This window comes from Rhinopithecus roxellana, chromosome 2, assembly GCF_007565055.1.
Source record: "Rhinopithecus roxellana isolate Shanxi Qingling chromosome 2, ASM756505v1, whole genome shotgun sequence".
Taxonomy (NCBI): domain Eukaryota; kingdom Metazoa; phylum Chordata; class Mammalia; order Primates; family Cercopithecidae; genus Rhinopithecus; species Rhinopithecus roxellana.
In genome coordinates this window covers 181599847-181615653 of record NC_044550.1, presented here as the reverse complement: position 1 = coordinate 181615653, position 15807 = coordinate 181599847, and the positions used below count along the sequence as shown (strand labels likewise).

Sequence of the window (15807 nt, the reverse complement as noted above, 5' to 3'; positions counted from 1 at the left end):
TAGTTCAACCATTATGGAAAAGAGTATGGCAATTCCTCAAGGATCTAGAACTAGATGTACCATATGACCCAGCCATCGCACTACTGGGTATATACCCAAAGGATTATAAATCATGCTGCTATAAAGACACATGCACACGTATGTTTATTGCGGCACTATTCACAATAGGAAAGACTTGGAATCAACCCAAATGTCCATCTGTGACATACTGGATTAAGAAAATGTGGCACATATACACCATGGAATATTATGCAGCCATAAAAAAGGATGAGTTTGCATCCTTTGTAGGGACATGGATGCAGCTGGAAACCATCATTCTTAGCAAACTGTCACAAGAACAGAAAACCAAACACTGCATGTTCTCACTCATAGGTGGGAACTGAACAATGACATCACTTGGACTCGGGAAGGGGAACATCACACATCAGGGCCTATCATGGGGAGGGGAGAGAGGGGAGGGATTGCATTGGGAGTTATACCTGATATAAATGACGAATTGATGGGTGCTGACGAGTTGATGGGTGCAGCACACCAACATGGCACAAGTATACATATGTAACAAACCTGCACATTATGCACATGTACCCTAGAACTGAAAGTATAATAAAAAAAAAAAAAGAAAAAAAAAGAAAAAAAAAAAGCCAGATGTGATGGTGTACACCTGTAGTCCCAGCTCCTAGAGGGGCTGAGGCAGGAGAATCACTTGAACCCAGTAGGCAGAGGTTTCAGTGAGCCGAGATCATGCTACTGCACTCCAGCCTTGGCAACAGAGAAAGACTTGGTCTCAAAAAGAAAAAAAAAAAATCCAACTCGTTGAAGTCCTGACATGCCAATAAATCAATGACACAATCTGGAGTCATAAAAAAGTAGGCTCTATTCTGTACCAGGAAGTTAGAAAAATAGTCATAGTGATGTATTGTTGAATAAGTGCCTATTTCTGTTATTAAAATCTCATCTTAGGATATATTGTAGGTGATTAAAGAGGATAGGGTATGCTGAGAAACTCATTATAAAGAAGTTCACCCTGCGGTTATCAGGTACCTCATTGCTAGATGAACTGTTAGTTGCTATGTTATTAGAAAGGTCTCCAGGGTACTTCAGAACTGTTCTCCAGGATGTAACAACCCTTCTGAAGTTTCCTCCTACTTTGCTTCAGGTTTTAATTACTTGACTTAACCATGACCTGTTAGTTTAATATCTCCTTCTGTTACTAGATTATACTTGATGTTCAAGGCACCGTAACCATAGAAGCTAATCACTTGATTCTAATTTAATTGGGACCTTGTTGAAGTTGCTTTCCAATAACGAGAAAGAGTACTCTTCAATCTGGTTATCTTCCTCTACTGTCCATGCAAGTGTAATCTCAATTTCCAAAGCGAGATGGATCATTTCTGGATAGTTTAAAAAAATATTTAAAACAAAGATTTTTTTTTGGTAGAATTTGCATACAGGCAGGTCTTTAAATTTGGAGTGTCTGCATATTATTAATAGATTTTTCTGTAGCATACTTTTTTGTTTTATTTTTTGAAATGGAGTCTTGATCTGTTCCCAGGCTGTAGTGCAGTGGCTTGATCTCGGCTCACTGTAACCCCCGCTTCCTGGGTTCAAGTGATTTTTGTGCCCCAGCCTCCTGAGTACCTGAGATTACAGGCGTGTGCCACCACACCCAGCTAACTTTTTCTATTTTTAGCAGAGACAGGGTATCATCATGTTCATCAGGCTGGTCTTGAATTTCTGACCTCAAACGATCTGCCTGCTTTGGCCTCCCAAAGTGTTGGGATTACAGGCGTAAGCCACTGTGCCAGGCCTGGAGCATACTTTAAATAAAAATGAATTGCTGAAATAACTTTATAGTTCTACAATTCTGCGAGTATACTGAGTCCCACTTTGTTGTAAGCATCATTATTTGTCCCCATGGATGCCTAGGACTGTTTTACACACTTTTGTGTGTCTAGAATTTATCAGAGTCTTGGCACATGTTAGGTGGATTACATACTGAATGATAATATCAAATGAATTGTATCTATGATATGTTCCTGGGCCATACGTTGGCTTGTCTGACTTCACAAGGAATTCCTAGTAATACTAGGGGCTAATCACCTCAGTGAGAGAAAATGTCCCTTACTACTTCTCATTTGCCTCTTCCCAAGCCAAGTTTTATAAGATTCATAAATCTTACTCATATGTATACAGTGAAAACTTGGCAAGAATTTTTTCAGTAACCTATTTCTGAATCCTGTTGTTTGGATGATCAATTGAGTAATATTGAACACACAGCTTCCACTGCCCACACAGTACGCCTGAATAAACAGTGATTGTTGTGATGTGTGTTACTGTCTTCTGTTTGTGACCTGCTTTCTGTTTTGGGGTATAAACTAACAGAGTGGTTTCGGCAGACGAACATTTAGAAGCTGACATGCCAAAATAACCAAACCAAACCAAAAAAATCTGTTACAGAAATAGATACAGATAAAGGTAATCATATTTGGAAAAACATCATATTGGTTCTTATTTCATAAAGCCCAGGACAACATACAATTCTGTATACAGTTCGTGTCTGGGGCCTTTGGTCGTGCATTTCTGCCCCTGTGTGATTTGGATGTCAGAAGATGAATCTGTTATAAGCAACACCATTGCAGATTATAGAATCACAAACCTGCTAGAAAGATACTCATGTTTATCCTTATTTTTAACTTTTCTGTTAATATTCCTAACATGTTGTAGTAACTACTCATACCATATATTTATGGCAGCTGGTAATACATTTTAACAGTGTCATGCTTAAGTCTACAGAGTAAAGTGAAATATTGAGCACAGATAATAAGTTGTTAACTTGGTTAAACCATATGCAATTGCCGATATTTGACTATTTTTGACCTGTACTAATGACAATTTTAAATCATTCAATCTAATAAGTCAAAAAACTACATTTAAGGATATAGTGGGGTCTGTTACCATTCTGTCTAGAACCTTGCTATTTAACATATGATTAGCTACCAGAAGCATCAACATCACTTGGGAGCTTGTTAGAAATGCAAAAGCTTGAGTCTAACTTTAGACCTCATGTACCAGAATCTGCATTTTAACACGCTCCCTAGGTGGTTCACTTTTACACTAAAATTTGAAGCAGAATTCTAGAAGAATGGATATAATTCCACATAAAGTTATAGCTAACCATGAGGCAGATGTTTACAAATACAAATGTAATAGAACAGTAGTTTACAGAGATAGTTATGAGTTATGTCCCAGTATTTCAATACATTTGAAACCTTACTTGAAGTTAGGTTTGAACCTTCCATTCAGAGAAAGGGAGGTGAGGAAGGATGGAGAAAGAGTAAAACCTCCCAAGTCCTTCACTTAGGTCTCTAGTACTCTGGCGACTCAACTTTCAGTGTCTTCTGCCTGCCATTCATCTCTTTTATTCATCACCAACCCCTCCCCAGCCCTTGTCAGAGTCTGATAGTGCTTCTCTCTCTGTCCCATCAAATCCTCTGGATGGCCAGGGTGTTTTTTTGAAATATGCTAGTAGTTTTTTGAACAACTTTTATACAACAAAAGACTTGTCCCGTAGCTTCAATAAGTTTTTTTTTTTTTTTTTTTTTTTTTTTTTTTTTTTCTCTCTCTCTAAGAAGCAGCTTGTGAAATAAGTCTGTACTCTGGAAGTTAGTCTTGGCTATGCCCTGCTGGGCTTGGGCAAGTTATTTACATTTCCAAGACTGTAGTCTGTTAAATGTGGATAATATTGCCTTTTTGTGGAGTTATTGTAAATTAAATGAGATATGTGACTGTACCAGGGACATTGGTGTTCAGTGTGAGTTTCCTTTTCTTCTGCGGTTTAAGTGAAGAGGGAAAGAATAGGAAGGAAGAGAGAGGAGGAGAGAGACTGTGACTGGATGAGCCACACTCTGCTTTCCTATAGTAACTACATACAACTGTCTTGATCACCTGTGTATTTCTAATGCTTGACACAGTGCCTCTCACTGAAAAGTGGCTGGCATTAATATTTGCTGAATGAATACATTAATTTTCTGAGGGCTGTGTGCTTGCTTCATGCACTGGAGGGTAGAGGAAAAGTTATGTGACATTAACTTTTCAGCAGGTCAAAAATGTGGGTTGCTTAAATTGGATGCAGAAGGTAGAGACAGTGGCTAAGGAGCAGACAAGCCAACCCCCGTGGTTAGTGGGAAAAACATACATGCAGTGACAAGGGAGCCGGGTGAAACTAAATAGTGTCCCTGGAAGATTATGCCAGGTGGCAACTTTAGGTCCCTAAACTTCTATTTACTGAATCCCTTGCATTTTAATTCCCAACCTCATCTTCCTTTTCAGCCAAAATAAATTTTCTCAAACTAGAGTTCTTGTGGACAGAATTGATGTATAGTTGATGGAAGGGAAAAGAAAATCTACATTTGGAATATACAAATACAGTGACCCTTGGGAGGCTTCTGAATCCATCCCTGTTTGTATGCTCAGATGGCATGACTTGCTCTCTCTTGTGGCTTACTGAGGAATGAATAACACATGAATAATCAGCCCACTCTTCCGATGAGCTACTTGGACAGTACTCCAGGAACACCAGGCATTTCTTACAGCTTTTATACTCTAAATCACATGATGATAAATGTTGTTTTTTATCCTGAGATAACTATGAGGCCTGGGGCAGGATGATGATGATGATGATGATCTGTGCTAAGAGCATTCCTTCCTGTTTCAGTCTTCTAGCAACAACCAAGTGGGGAAATAATGATGCTTTACACCCATCTGATAAAAATTAAGATAGGGTTTTGCTTCTTTCCTTGTAGATCAAAGGAAGACCTACAATTACTATAGCACATTGTCATTTACAACTGACAAACTATATGCTGAGTTTGGCAGAGAGGCTTCTAACAATTTTACGGAAATGAGCCAGAGACTTGAATCAATGGTAAGCAATTTGTCATCCACTTCTAGTGCATTTGCTGTCAATTTTTACCATATTTTTAGCATCCTAGCTTCTAAAAGATCCATTCAACTAACGGATCCCTGTGTATTTGCAAAATGAAAAGAGGCCCTAACCCAAGGAATATAAAACAAAACAGACAATACATCACTTAGCACAATATCACTCTCAGGGCTGAACCAAAGAAACTTTAGCCGTTCAGTCAGGTCCTTCTTACTTACTTTTCCTTAGCTAGTGCTATACTGTTGATCAGCAGAGTCCAGAGATTCTGGAAATGTAAGTGTGGCCTAAAATATATTTGCTGTATCCTACACTACCTAAAAAAGAGACCCTGAGCAGAAGATTGCCAAGATTGAAACTATTTAGGCACATACCTAAAAAGTCTTTTAGTTTTTAAAAGTATCTAACCTTCAACCAGCTTTTGGTACAAAAATATGTAGTAAATCCACAGATATGCAACTCTACTCAGTTTTTAAAAATATTTAACCTTCAACTAGCTTTTAGTACGTAAATCCACAGATATGCAAGTCTACCATTAATGCATCAATATTCATCTTGAGGGATCAATTAAATACTTAAGAAACTGGAAAAATTAGCAGCATGGGCCAAAAAACAAGGGCCTAAGTGGTAACTTCTTATCATTATCAGATTAATTAAATAATAATTTAACTTTTCCTGGCAGTCTGTGAGGTAATTCGTGGTATAATGTGATGGAAAGAACACTGAGCTAGGAGCTGGGAGGCACATGTAGCTTCAGTGGTACCTACTAGCTAATGATACATCACTTGACATATCAATTTATCATTCTGGACAAAGTTCCTTATGTGAAAATTAAGGCATTAGATTAGATAATTTCCAAATTGTCTTCCAGTTCCAATAACCTGAACAAGAATGGAAGTGAGACCCTGGAAACCACCCAGTAGACAACAGCCTGGGGATTTGGCCAGCTTGCTGAGACAGAGGTTGAATCCTGGTTACATTTGCCCTTGCAAACACCCAATCAGGGAAATATTTGATCAGGCTCTTCTCTAAGGCTAAATACATTTGCAAAATGAAGAAAGTGAAATTGAACTAAAAAGGTCAAGAAGAGATAACACTATTGTCCTTGTTCTTTGTGCCATTCAAGTACATTGTATTTAAGTAAATAAAATCCAGACAGATTTAAATCTAAAGGAATATACATAGAACTCTTTAATGCCTTCAAAATTAATAATAGTTTTGAAGTTACTTGACAAAAATTAACCCTTAAATAAAAATTTTCTTGTGAATACTGTCATCCTATTCAGAGGTCTTGTGCTATTCAGCTTTGTCTCATAATTGCAAGAACTGTCCTTAGGTAAAACAATTTGGAATTAATAAAATGTAAGAAAGAATTAAAAGTCTCATTGCTTCTGTTAATCACCAGCATGTAGTAAGTGTTTACTTACTACATACTATATATCCACATACTGGAAACAAGAAGACCTTGAAGTGTTTCCTTACGTAAACTCCTAATTAAAAAATTAAGTTGCCTAGAATTCTCATTTAGAATAATAACTAACATCTCTACAAAAATAGATTCTTTCACTTTAGTAGAGTAAAACTTAAGCTAAGCATCCCAGTTCACCTGGGTCTTTCTATGAGCATTTGGAGTGCTGAACTGGGTGTACATTATGCCAGGATACTTGACAACTTTGTCAGTAGGTTTGGGAAGCATTTGACATGGACATGCACTCATTTCTATAATCCAATTATTACGTGGCAGAATTATTTCATTTCCTTTGTCTATGGGCAGTAAAAGTCCTTATCTCCAGGTAAAATTGCTCACTCTTAATTTTCAAGAAACAGGATGCTCATTTTCTTTTGTCTCTTTCTGAGCATTAGTACAGCAGATGTCACTTCTGAGCCCACTGCAGTTCCCTACTCCTATCATTCCTAAGACAGAGTTCAGTTGAAATCACTGAGAATACCGCAGTAGATTCCTCAAGCTTCCTCAGGTTCAGCTCACTGCGAAATGTCAATGCCTTTTGCACTGTTTTGTTTTTTAATTTTCTAAAAAGCTTTGAATTAATTTGTGGAATTTCATAAAGTTCTTGCTGACATATTTCGAATATTTTTCAAACAGGTGAAAAATGCATTTTATAAATCTCCATTAAGGGAAGAATTTGTCAAGTCTCAGGTTATCAAGTTCAGGTATGTACATCTGAATTGCGAACTTCTGAATTTAAAGTTGAAGCTGTTAATCTGCTCAGCAATAAATATGTTTTGAAGTGTTAAATGTATAATTCAATTCAACAAACATTTGACACTTGTTCTGTGTAAGTCATGGGTTACAAAGTCCCTTATTCATTTCTTAAATCCCAAAGTAAGCATTTGCAAGGTGATTGCTGGGGACAGAGGTATAATTGGTGCCTATGCTGTAAAACTGTTTTCTGAGAAACTTACTAAGTACAGATAGTACTATGTACAGATAGACCTAACACATATCCTTGGTTTAATGGCAAGTAGTGCCCCATGTAAGACAGTGTAGTAGATCAGGTTTGTCTTTAGCTCTTCTTCCTCCTATTAGTCAATCTTGTTTACCTTCTTCTATTCCATCCCTCTATTCTCAAAATATGTAGCTGAGAAGATCTCATCTGTCAACTAACCATTCATATATAGGTTTAGAACATAATATTAGGGAAAATATTATAAGAATTTTCAATACAATATTACCATAATACAAATTATTTGTATTAAAAAATAGAATAATAACTATTTCCAAAATTATTCCAATGACAAAACTCTAAAAGTTTCCTGCCATTCTATTACTTAGCTGATATCTCTAAGGCATTACTTTGATCACTCTGTTCTAAAAATTGTGTACTCTCTGGTGTTTGAGATAGTGCCCTTTCTTGGATCTGCAAACTACTTCTCTCAACTTTAAGTTTCACTTTCTCAGGGGGACCTCATTCACCCACATGGCCTCATATTCTATTGAAATACAAATTTCTATCTCCAGTCTGAACTATGTTTTTGATTTCTATCACTATATACACATCCCCATGTGGAAATTCCACAGAAAATTCCCTAACTCAGGAAGAATCCAGTCACATAAATGAGAAACCTGGAAGTCATCAAACACTCCTTCCTTTCCTGGGCCCCTCATATTTTATGAATAACTAAGTACTACTAATTCTATTTTCCCAATAGCTTTGTAATTTGTTCACCTCTTTATTCCAGTAATCTTGCTACTGCTACTCATTATTCTGTCTTCCGTTACTGCAATTGTGAGAAGAGCAAGTGTATTGAAAAGATTAAGTCAATTTTGGAGATGTTGAATTTACATACTAAGGGACCATATGAACCTGAAAAATGAGTGTGACCTGGTAGAGGGAAATGGAACTGAGCAGAAGATAGAAATTTGCTCACGATCAACTCAAAAATTTGGAAGCATGGGCGTAAATTTCTCGGAAAAAGAATAATAAAAGGGAATGAAAAGGATGATGAAGAAAGCTTGAAGAACAATATTTAAGGTGATGGAAGGAATATGGGAACCTTAGATATAGGGAAAGAGCAGGAAGATAGAAAAGTCATGACAGAGGCACCACTGATGCAAAAGAAGAAGTTTCAAAGAGAGTGTGGTTGGCATTGACAAATAATCCTGACTGAGTAATATAAATACTGAAAAGAATCCACTGGCTTTGTCAACTAGGATACTTGGGTTGTTATTTATTTTCCTGTCTTGAAAATAATGTTACAATTAACATGTATATAGGTCTGTCCTTGCACAAATGCATGAGTGCATTTGAATATTTAATTTCTGGAAATGGAAATGCTGTATCAGAGAAGACAGATATTCAAACTTATAATAGATAAAACTGCTATCCAAAAATAAGACTCTAATTTGTATTCCCACTTCCAGTTTATGAGAGTAGTGGTTGATGCAATATATAGTGAAGAGTTAGATTCTTTCAGAAGTGACTATGAAAGCGAGTGGGTAAAGTAGCTGGCAGGATGATTCCAAGGTAGTAATTCATACAAATGGTATTAAGACTAATTAATTCTCTGTGTTGAAAAGACAGTTACATGAAGTTAGTACAATTTGGTAAAGCATTCTGATATCTTTAGGATTGGGAGTTGTTTAGGATAGCCTGAAGATTGTTTAGGGGAGGTAAGTAGACTTTGAGATATAAGAATAAAACCTGAAATTCAAAACCACAGCTGATTTTATATTTAAGACACATTGTATTTGATAATTTTGAATGGTTTTTGAAAGGTGTGTTTTTATATTAATAACCATATACTAAACTAGACCTTTTGAAGGTAAGGGATACCATGAACAGACTAGCTCACTATATGAGAGACTGAATTTGTGGTTCTTCACATACTAAACAGTAGCAATATAGAAGGAAACATTTATGGATTTATTTTATGTGTGCATTTCATGTAAGAGATAAAGAAAAAAGCAGACTGAGCTATTACCCTTCTTTCTTTTCTTTTCTTTTTTCTTTTCTTTTCTTTCTCTCTCTCTCCCTCTCTCTCCTTCCTCCCTTCCCTTCCCTTTGCTTCTCCTTCCCTCCCTCCCTCCCTCCCTCCCTCCCTCCCTCCCTCCCTCCCTCCCTCCTCCTTCCTTCCTTCCTTCCTTCCTTCCTTCCTTCCTTCCTTCCTTCCTTCCTTCCTTCCTTTTCTTTCTTTCCTCCCTCCCTCCCTCCTTTCCTCATTTCCTCCCTCCCTCCCTTCCTGCCTTTCTTTCTTCCTTTATTTTTTTTCTTTCTTTCATTTTCTTCTTTTTTGGCCCACAGTCAACAGAAACATGGAGTGTTGGCTCATATGCTGTTGATTTGTAGATTTCACTCTACTGAGGATCCTGAAACTATAAATAAAATTGTTCAACGTGTTTTACATGAAAAGCTGCAAGATGCTGTAGGACCCCCTAAAGTAGATCCTCAGTCAGTTAATATTAAAAGTAAGTTAATTTCTCTTATTTTTCGTTCATAGAACAGTTTCATGTTAGGTTTGATCTTGGCACTCACTAAAAATTTTTTTTTTTGATATCCTTTAATTCTGGGGTCTTGCCACCAACAGTATATTTCTTTGGAACTAAATTGGTCCTAATGAAGTATTTTAATTTTTAAAACTGCCCTAAACTTAGGCCTCCCATGCAAGCTTTTTATTAACTCCTGAGCAGTTTTCTTTATATTACACTTTATACTTTGGCTATAGAATCCAATTATAAGTGAATAAAATGGCTTTGTATCTTCTTCTTTTTCTTGTTGCTTTCATTGTATGTTCTGAGGGTATGGTATGTGGAAAGATTCATGTCATTTACACATTTGTTTTCAAACGTCATTAATATACCTTGCTATACTTTCTTCCCTTAAACTTTTCACCAGCGAAACATTTATAATAAATTTATTTTTGGTATATTTACACCTATAAACGAAAAATTTAGGTAGATTTTTGTTGTTCTTGTTGTTATTGCTTGTAGGGCCACATGGGACAAAACAAGTGATGATAGGTCCTCACATTTAGAAAATAAGAAATATGAGATCCTCAGTGGAAAATTAAGGTCTGGCTAAGGGCTGAGTCATATGTTATAGAACAATGCAGGTCTATAGAAATACTATGTGGGCACAAGTATAATGTTACATTTTCTAGAAGTTACAATAAAAACAAAAATAATCATGTAAAATTAATTTTCAATAATTTGTATATTCAACCCAATATGTCTAAAGTATATTCAACCCAATATGTCCAAAGTATTATCATTTAAACAAATAATGTAAAAATTATTCATCAAATATTTCACTTTTCTTGTAGTAAGGATCTGAAATCTAGTAATATTTTATATAGCTAGTACATTTCAATTTAGACTAGCCATACTGCAAGAGCTCATTGGCCACATGTGGCTAGTGGATACAGTAGTGGATATGGCAGCACTGGGAACTAGAGAATAGGGGACAAGTAGAGAGAATGAATACAAACTGCTAATATAAAATCTGATAGATCTAAGTAGATGCCTAAATTGATGGCCAGCCAACCCACTTGCTTAGGAAGGAGGTTTCAGTAGTCAAGGACAGATACATAATTTATGCACCCTAGCACAAAATGAAAATGCTAGATCTGTTTTCAAAAAGCAAGAAAAAAGTGCTGTTAAAAGTACAAAGATAGGCCGGGCGCGGTGGCTCAAGCCTGTAATCCCAGCACTTTGGGAGGCCGAGACGGGCGGATCACGAGGTCAGGAGATCGAGACCATCCTGACTAACCCGGTGAAACCCCGTCTCTACTAAAAAAATACAAAAAACTAGCCGGGCGAGGTGGCGGGCGCCTGTAGTCCCAGCTACTCGGGAGGCTGAGGCAGGAGAATGGCATGAACCCAGGGGGCGGAGCTTGCAGTGAGCCGAGATCCAGCCACTGCACTCCAGCCTGGGTGATAGAGCGAGACCCCGTCTCAAAAAAAAAAAAAAAAAAAAAATACAAAGATATAAGAGTTTTCTTTCTTCCCTGGTCTCTCTCTCTCAACTTTTCATGGTGTTTTCATTTGCTGATTATTGTCATTCTGAGAGAAAAAAATTAAATTTGTTGATTACTAATATGAGTTTAATTGTTTATATCGTGCAATGTCAATTTAACTGCATATATAAGTACATTTAACTTGTATTTCAAATCATGGAAATTATGCAACTGTATTTCATAGCTTATACATACTTTTTTTTTTATTTTTGCCATCAATGGCAATAGTACAAAAGGTTAATGACTCTTCTTCTTTTTTTTTTTTTTTTGAGACGGAGTCTGGCTCTGTCTCTCAGGCTGGAGTGCAGTGGTCCGATCTCAGCTCACTGCAAGCTCCGCCTCCCGGGTCTACGCCATTCTCCTGCCTCAGCCTCCCGAATAGCTGGGACTACAGGCGCCCGCCACCTCGCCCGGCTAGTTTTTTGTATTTTTAGTAGAGACGGGGTTTCACCGTGTTAGCCAGGATGGTCTCGATCTCCTGACCTCGTGATCCGCCCGTCTCGACTCTTCTTATTTTCCTGGTTAGGATGAGCAAATTCTACCAACACTCTACCTTCAGCTTACTGAAGAGTGAGGAAGGACTAAAAGGAAAAGGAGATCTGGGTTTCCCTATCTTTCTCTTTCTAAGTTGTAGTTTTCAGCAAAAGCTGTTGGCTAATACACAGAAGTAACAGAAGCAAGAAAGGATATGACAGGCTCTGTTGTTCATCTGTGTTTATTAGAATGCTATTGTCTTTTCTCTGAGTTTTAAGCAAGTTTTGATTCAAACAGAAAACATGGCCTCCAAGGCATGTCAGTGCACCTCCACTTACTTAATGGAAGGAGTAGCCCACTTACCTTGTGCTTTCTTTGAGTCTTGCTGAACCTCTGTGCATTGTGGGTTCACTAGAATTCTGGTTTCATAGGGAATTGTGAATGATATATGCAAATGAGGTGGGAAGAAACCATGGACACACTTATTGCACATATCTTGTCTGCCAACACTATGATCTATTATCCTATTGAACCTCATTTTCAAAACACAAGTTACAAGATAAAATTATTAAGAATGTCAAGTGAGCAACAGCAGAGCATTGTACCAAGCACAAAGCCATTGTGAATATGAGACCCAGTGCAGATGTGTAAGTCACACATGAAGCCAGCCTTGTCAGTACTGTCAGTACACAAAGCTTGAAATTTTTGTAGGAAGAGCTTTAGATAGAGAACAAGTTATTTGAAACAAAGAGGTCAGAGGTGGTCCTTTTAATATTAACTGAGGCTAAATTGTAAATTCTTCCTCATTTTTGCCATTTTCCCCACAAGTAGCCAGAATAAATAAAGTCAGAAAGAAGGTTTTCTAGAATATAGATTTCCACTTCATTCATACTATTAAATACTAAAGAAAAAAACCTGCTAATATTTTTGCATTTAGAGCATCCATCCTTCCATGTACAAAGAATAGTTTTGGTCGTTAGAACTCTGCTGAGTCAGGAAGTTTGAGCTTAGAGTTTTATACATCTATTGGCTAGGTTAGTGTTTGCATAGGGTTTGAGACTGACTAGTGAGAAGTTAGCAAGCTAAGCAGTCATTGGCTGGAGCTAAATGACAATTCGAGGGCAGACTGTCTTTTCAAATTTGACTTCAAAAGGGGTAACATTGTTTTTAACTGTTAGTGAGTACACATTTACAGAGATGCTACTCAGGTGTGTTATACAAATGGGGCTATGCTTATGAGCTTAATGATGTAATCTGAAATAATGGTTAATAAATGTATTATTACATTTGGGGAATCAATACTGTGGTTTAGAGCAGTGTTTCCCATGGAGGGGTTGTGGACTGCCTGCATCTTATTTACTGGTATAAAATCCAAATTCTTGGGCTTCAATACAAACTACTGAATTAGAGTTACTGGGAAAGGGAACAGGAGTTTACATTATAAATATGCTCCTTATGTGACTCTTACCCACATTAACGTTTAACACACCATTCACATTCTCTGCAATGTGATGATCATAGTTTGTCTATGACAAACTATGTCGCTTTCTTTATAATCCAGAAATACTGTTTTATAATAAAATTAAGCAGCCTTTTAGTATTTAAAATACTCAGAGGCATAGTGTAATTCTGATGTGCTGACCCTATTCTATTTACCATTTCTATGTGTTTCAGAAATCAACAAGACAGAAACAGACAACTATCTGAACCATTGTAAGTTTAATATATTTATTAAAATAGCATTACCTGAAGGTAGAAAAGCTAACATTATAGGTCATTTAGGTTTACTTCATGTTGATATCATGGGACAGAACAGATAAAGTTTGATTAATTTGTGTACAGTTCATGGTGCTTTATCATATCTCGGAGACACATTTTATTAGTAAAGAATAGCAAAATTGAGATAACTTTGGAGTGGATGTATGGGTGCCTGGGGCAGATGTGTAGTGGAAGTGAGTTGTACAGCTGTTAAAGAAGAGGCAAGAAATGTTTACTTATCAATGTTCTATTTGTAGATATCTATAAGATAAAACAAATCTATACGTTGTGTTTTTCAGCTAGAGGCAGAGACTTATTATCACTATATCCTAGATAAAATCTTCTTGATGTTATTAATCCTGTGTCATGGAAAGTGCAGGAAATTATGGAGTATATTTTAATAAAATTACTTTAGACACATAGATATTATCTTCACCTATATTTTAAAAGTGCTGACTCTAGGCCCAGCACTTTTCTTCTCCTGTAGCCAAGTACCCCACCATGATTTACAGTATGCATTCAATAGTTATGGGGTTGTTGCACATTACATTTCTCTTAAAAAGTGGAAGAATATGTGCTGCTCACCAGCTCATAGAGTTGGTTAATTTCTAAAATTAACTAAATACAAAACCAAAAGATAATCTCATTACCTAAATAGCATATACTCTCGCCACCAATATTTATTGGGAACATACCATGTGCTAGCACTGTGTTAGACAACAGGGATTCAAAATGGATAAGATATAATCTCTACCTAAAGCACCTCATACTCTAGTGGGACTAGATGCGTGAGACTAATTAATGAACACATCATTCTTAAACAACATTTCTCAACCAAGGGAAATATTGTTGGCCAAGCTATCATGCCCCACCCACTGTGGCATTTTTGTCGTGAATATAGGGAGAGGGCTACTGGCATCTAGTATATATAGGCCAAGATCTTGTGATGCACAGGGCAGCCCCCTACAACAAAGAATTAAACAGTTCAATATGTTAATGGTGCCAAGGTTGAGGAACCCTGTCATAAACAATGTCAATATGTATACATACACATAAGCACACACACAGAGGGTGTCTGTTATACACATAAGCACACACACAGAATGTGTTTGTTACTATTATTATTTTGGAAGCACCAAGAAAGTAATAACTAATCCAGATTGGAGACAGGGTAGTTAGAGAAAGTATCCTAGAGAGGTAACAACTGCTTTAAATTTTACAAAATGAACAGGAGTTAGCTAAATAAAACATTACAGTTTACAGAAAGGTTAAGAGCATGAGAAAATATTTGATACTATTGGAGCACAAAGTAGAAGAAATTTGGAACATAGTAACACAATTTGATGCTTAAAACAACTGCTAATTAATGCACCCACCAATGCACCCACCCTCTCTCTTTTGCAGGCTGCGGAACACGAAAAAGTAAATCTCTAGGTCAGAGTCTCAGGATTGTTGGTGGAACAGAAGTAGAAGAGGGTGAATGGCCCTGGCAAGCTAGCCTGCAGTGGGATGGGAGCCATCGCTGTGGAGCAACCTTAATTAATGCCACATGGCTTGTGAGTGCTGCTCACTGTTTTACAACGTAAGTCTCGAACTTTGAGGATGTTTGGGAGTGAACAAAGTGCACTGGGTTTTGGCAAGAAAATATCTCATGAATTTTGGGAGATTTGAGTTTATCATAAATTAAAAATAATGCATATATCACAAAAGACTGGAATATTTGTAAACATTAGTAAGAGGTTTTAAAGTCTGGAAATGGAAATGGAGTCAAAGTATATGTAAATAAATAATCTTTTGATAAATACACAATCATTTCTCAAAGAAAGCAGGAATTTTAAAGTCATTTTTGAACTTTGAATTTGCTGTCAAACAGGAGTGCTCTATCTCTCTGCTGAGTATCTCAATCAGAGATGGAGTCTGGATAGGTTGTAGGTTTGATCCTAAGGTGGAAATTTCACATGGTAAGAAAAAGAATTAAATATGAAGAATTATATAATAAAGATGTGAAGAATTTGGACGTAGCAAGTTGTACAGACGAATAGATTGACTTATTATATTGCAAGAAATGGAGGACCCTTCAATCTATTGTCAAAATGTCTACAGTATATAAAATAGTAATACTTTGTTAAATTATTGTGTGGACTTTTTGGTTTTCAGAGAAA

General features: G+C 36.8%; 1 protein-coding gene across 1 annotated transcript in view; it reads left to right on the top strand.

Annotated features, from left to right (window-relative positions):
- The window catches only part of LOC104664125 (transmembrane serine protease 11E), a 51830-nt gene that overhangs the window by 14760 nt on the left and 21263 nt on the right, over window positions 1-15807 (top strand). Inside the window, exons 3-7 of the mRNA XM_010365558.2 lie at window positions 4803-4924; window positions 7044-7111; window positions 9703-9866; window positions 13562-13600; window positions 15050-15227. Coding sequence (XP_010363860.1) covers window positions 4803-4924; window positions 7044-7111; window positions 9703-9866; window positions 13562-13600; window positions 15050-15227 — 571 coding nt within the window. The remainder of the gene's footprint in view (window positions 1-4802; window positions 4925-7043; window positions 7112-9702; window positions 9867-13561; window positions 13601-15049; window positions 15228-15807) is intronic.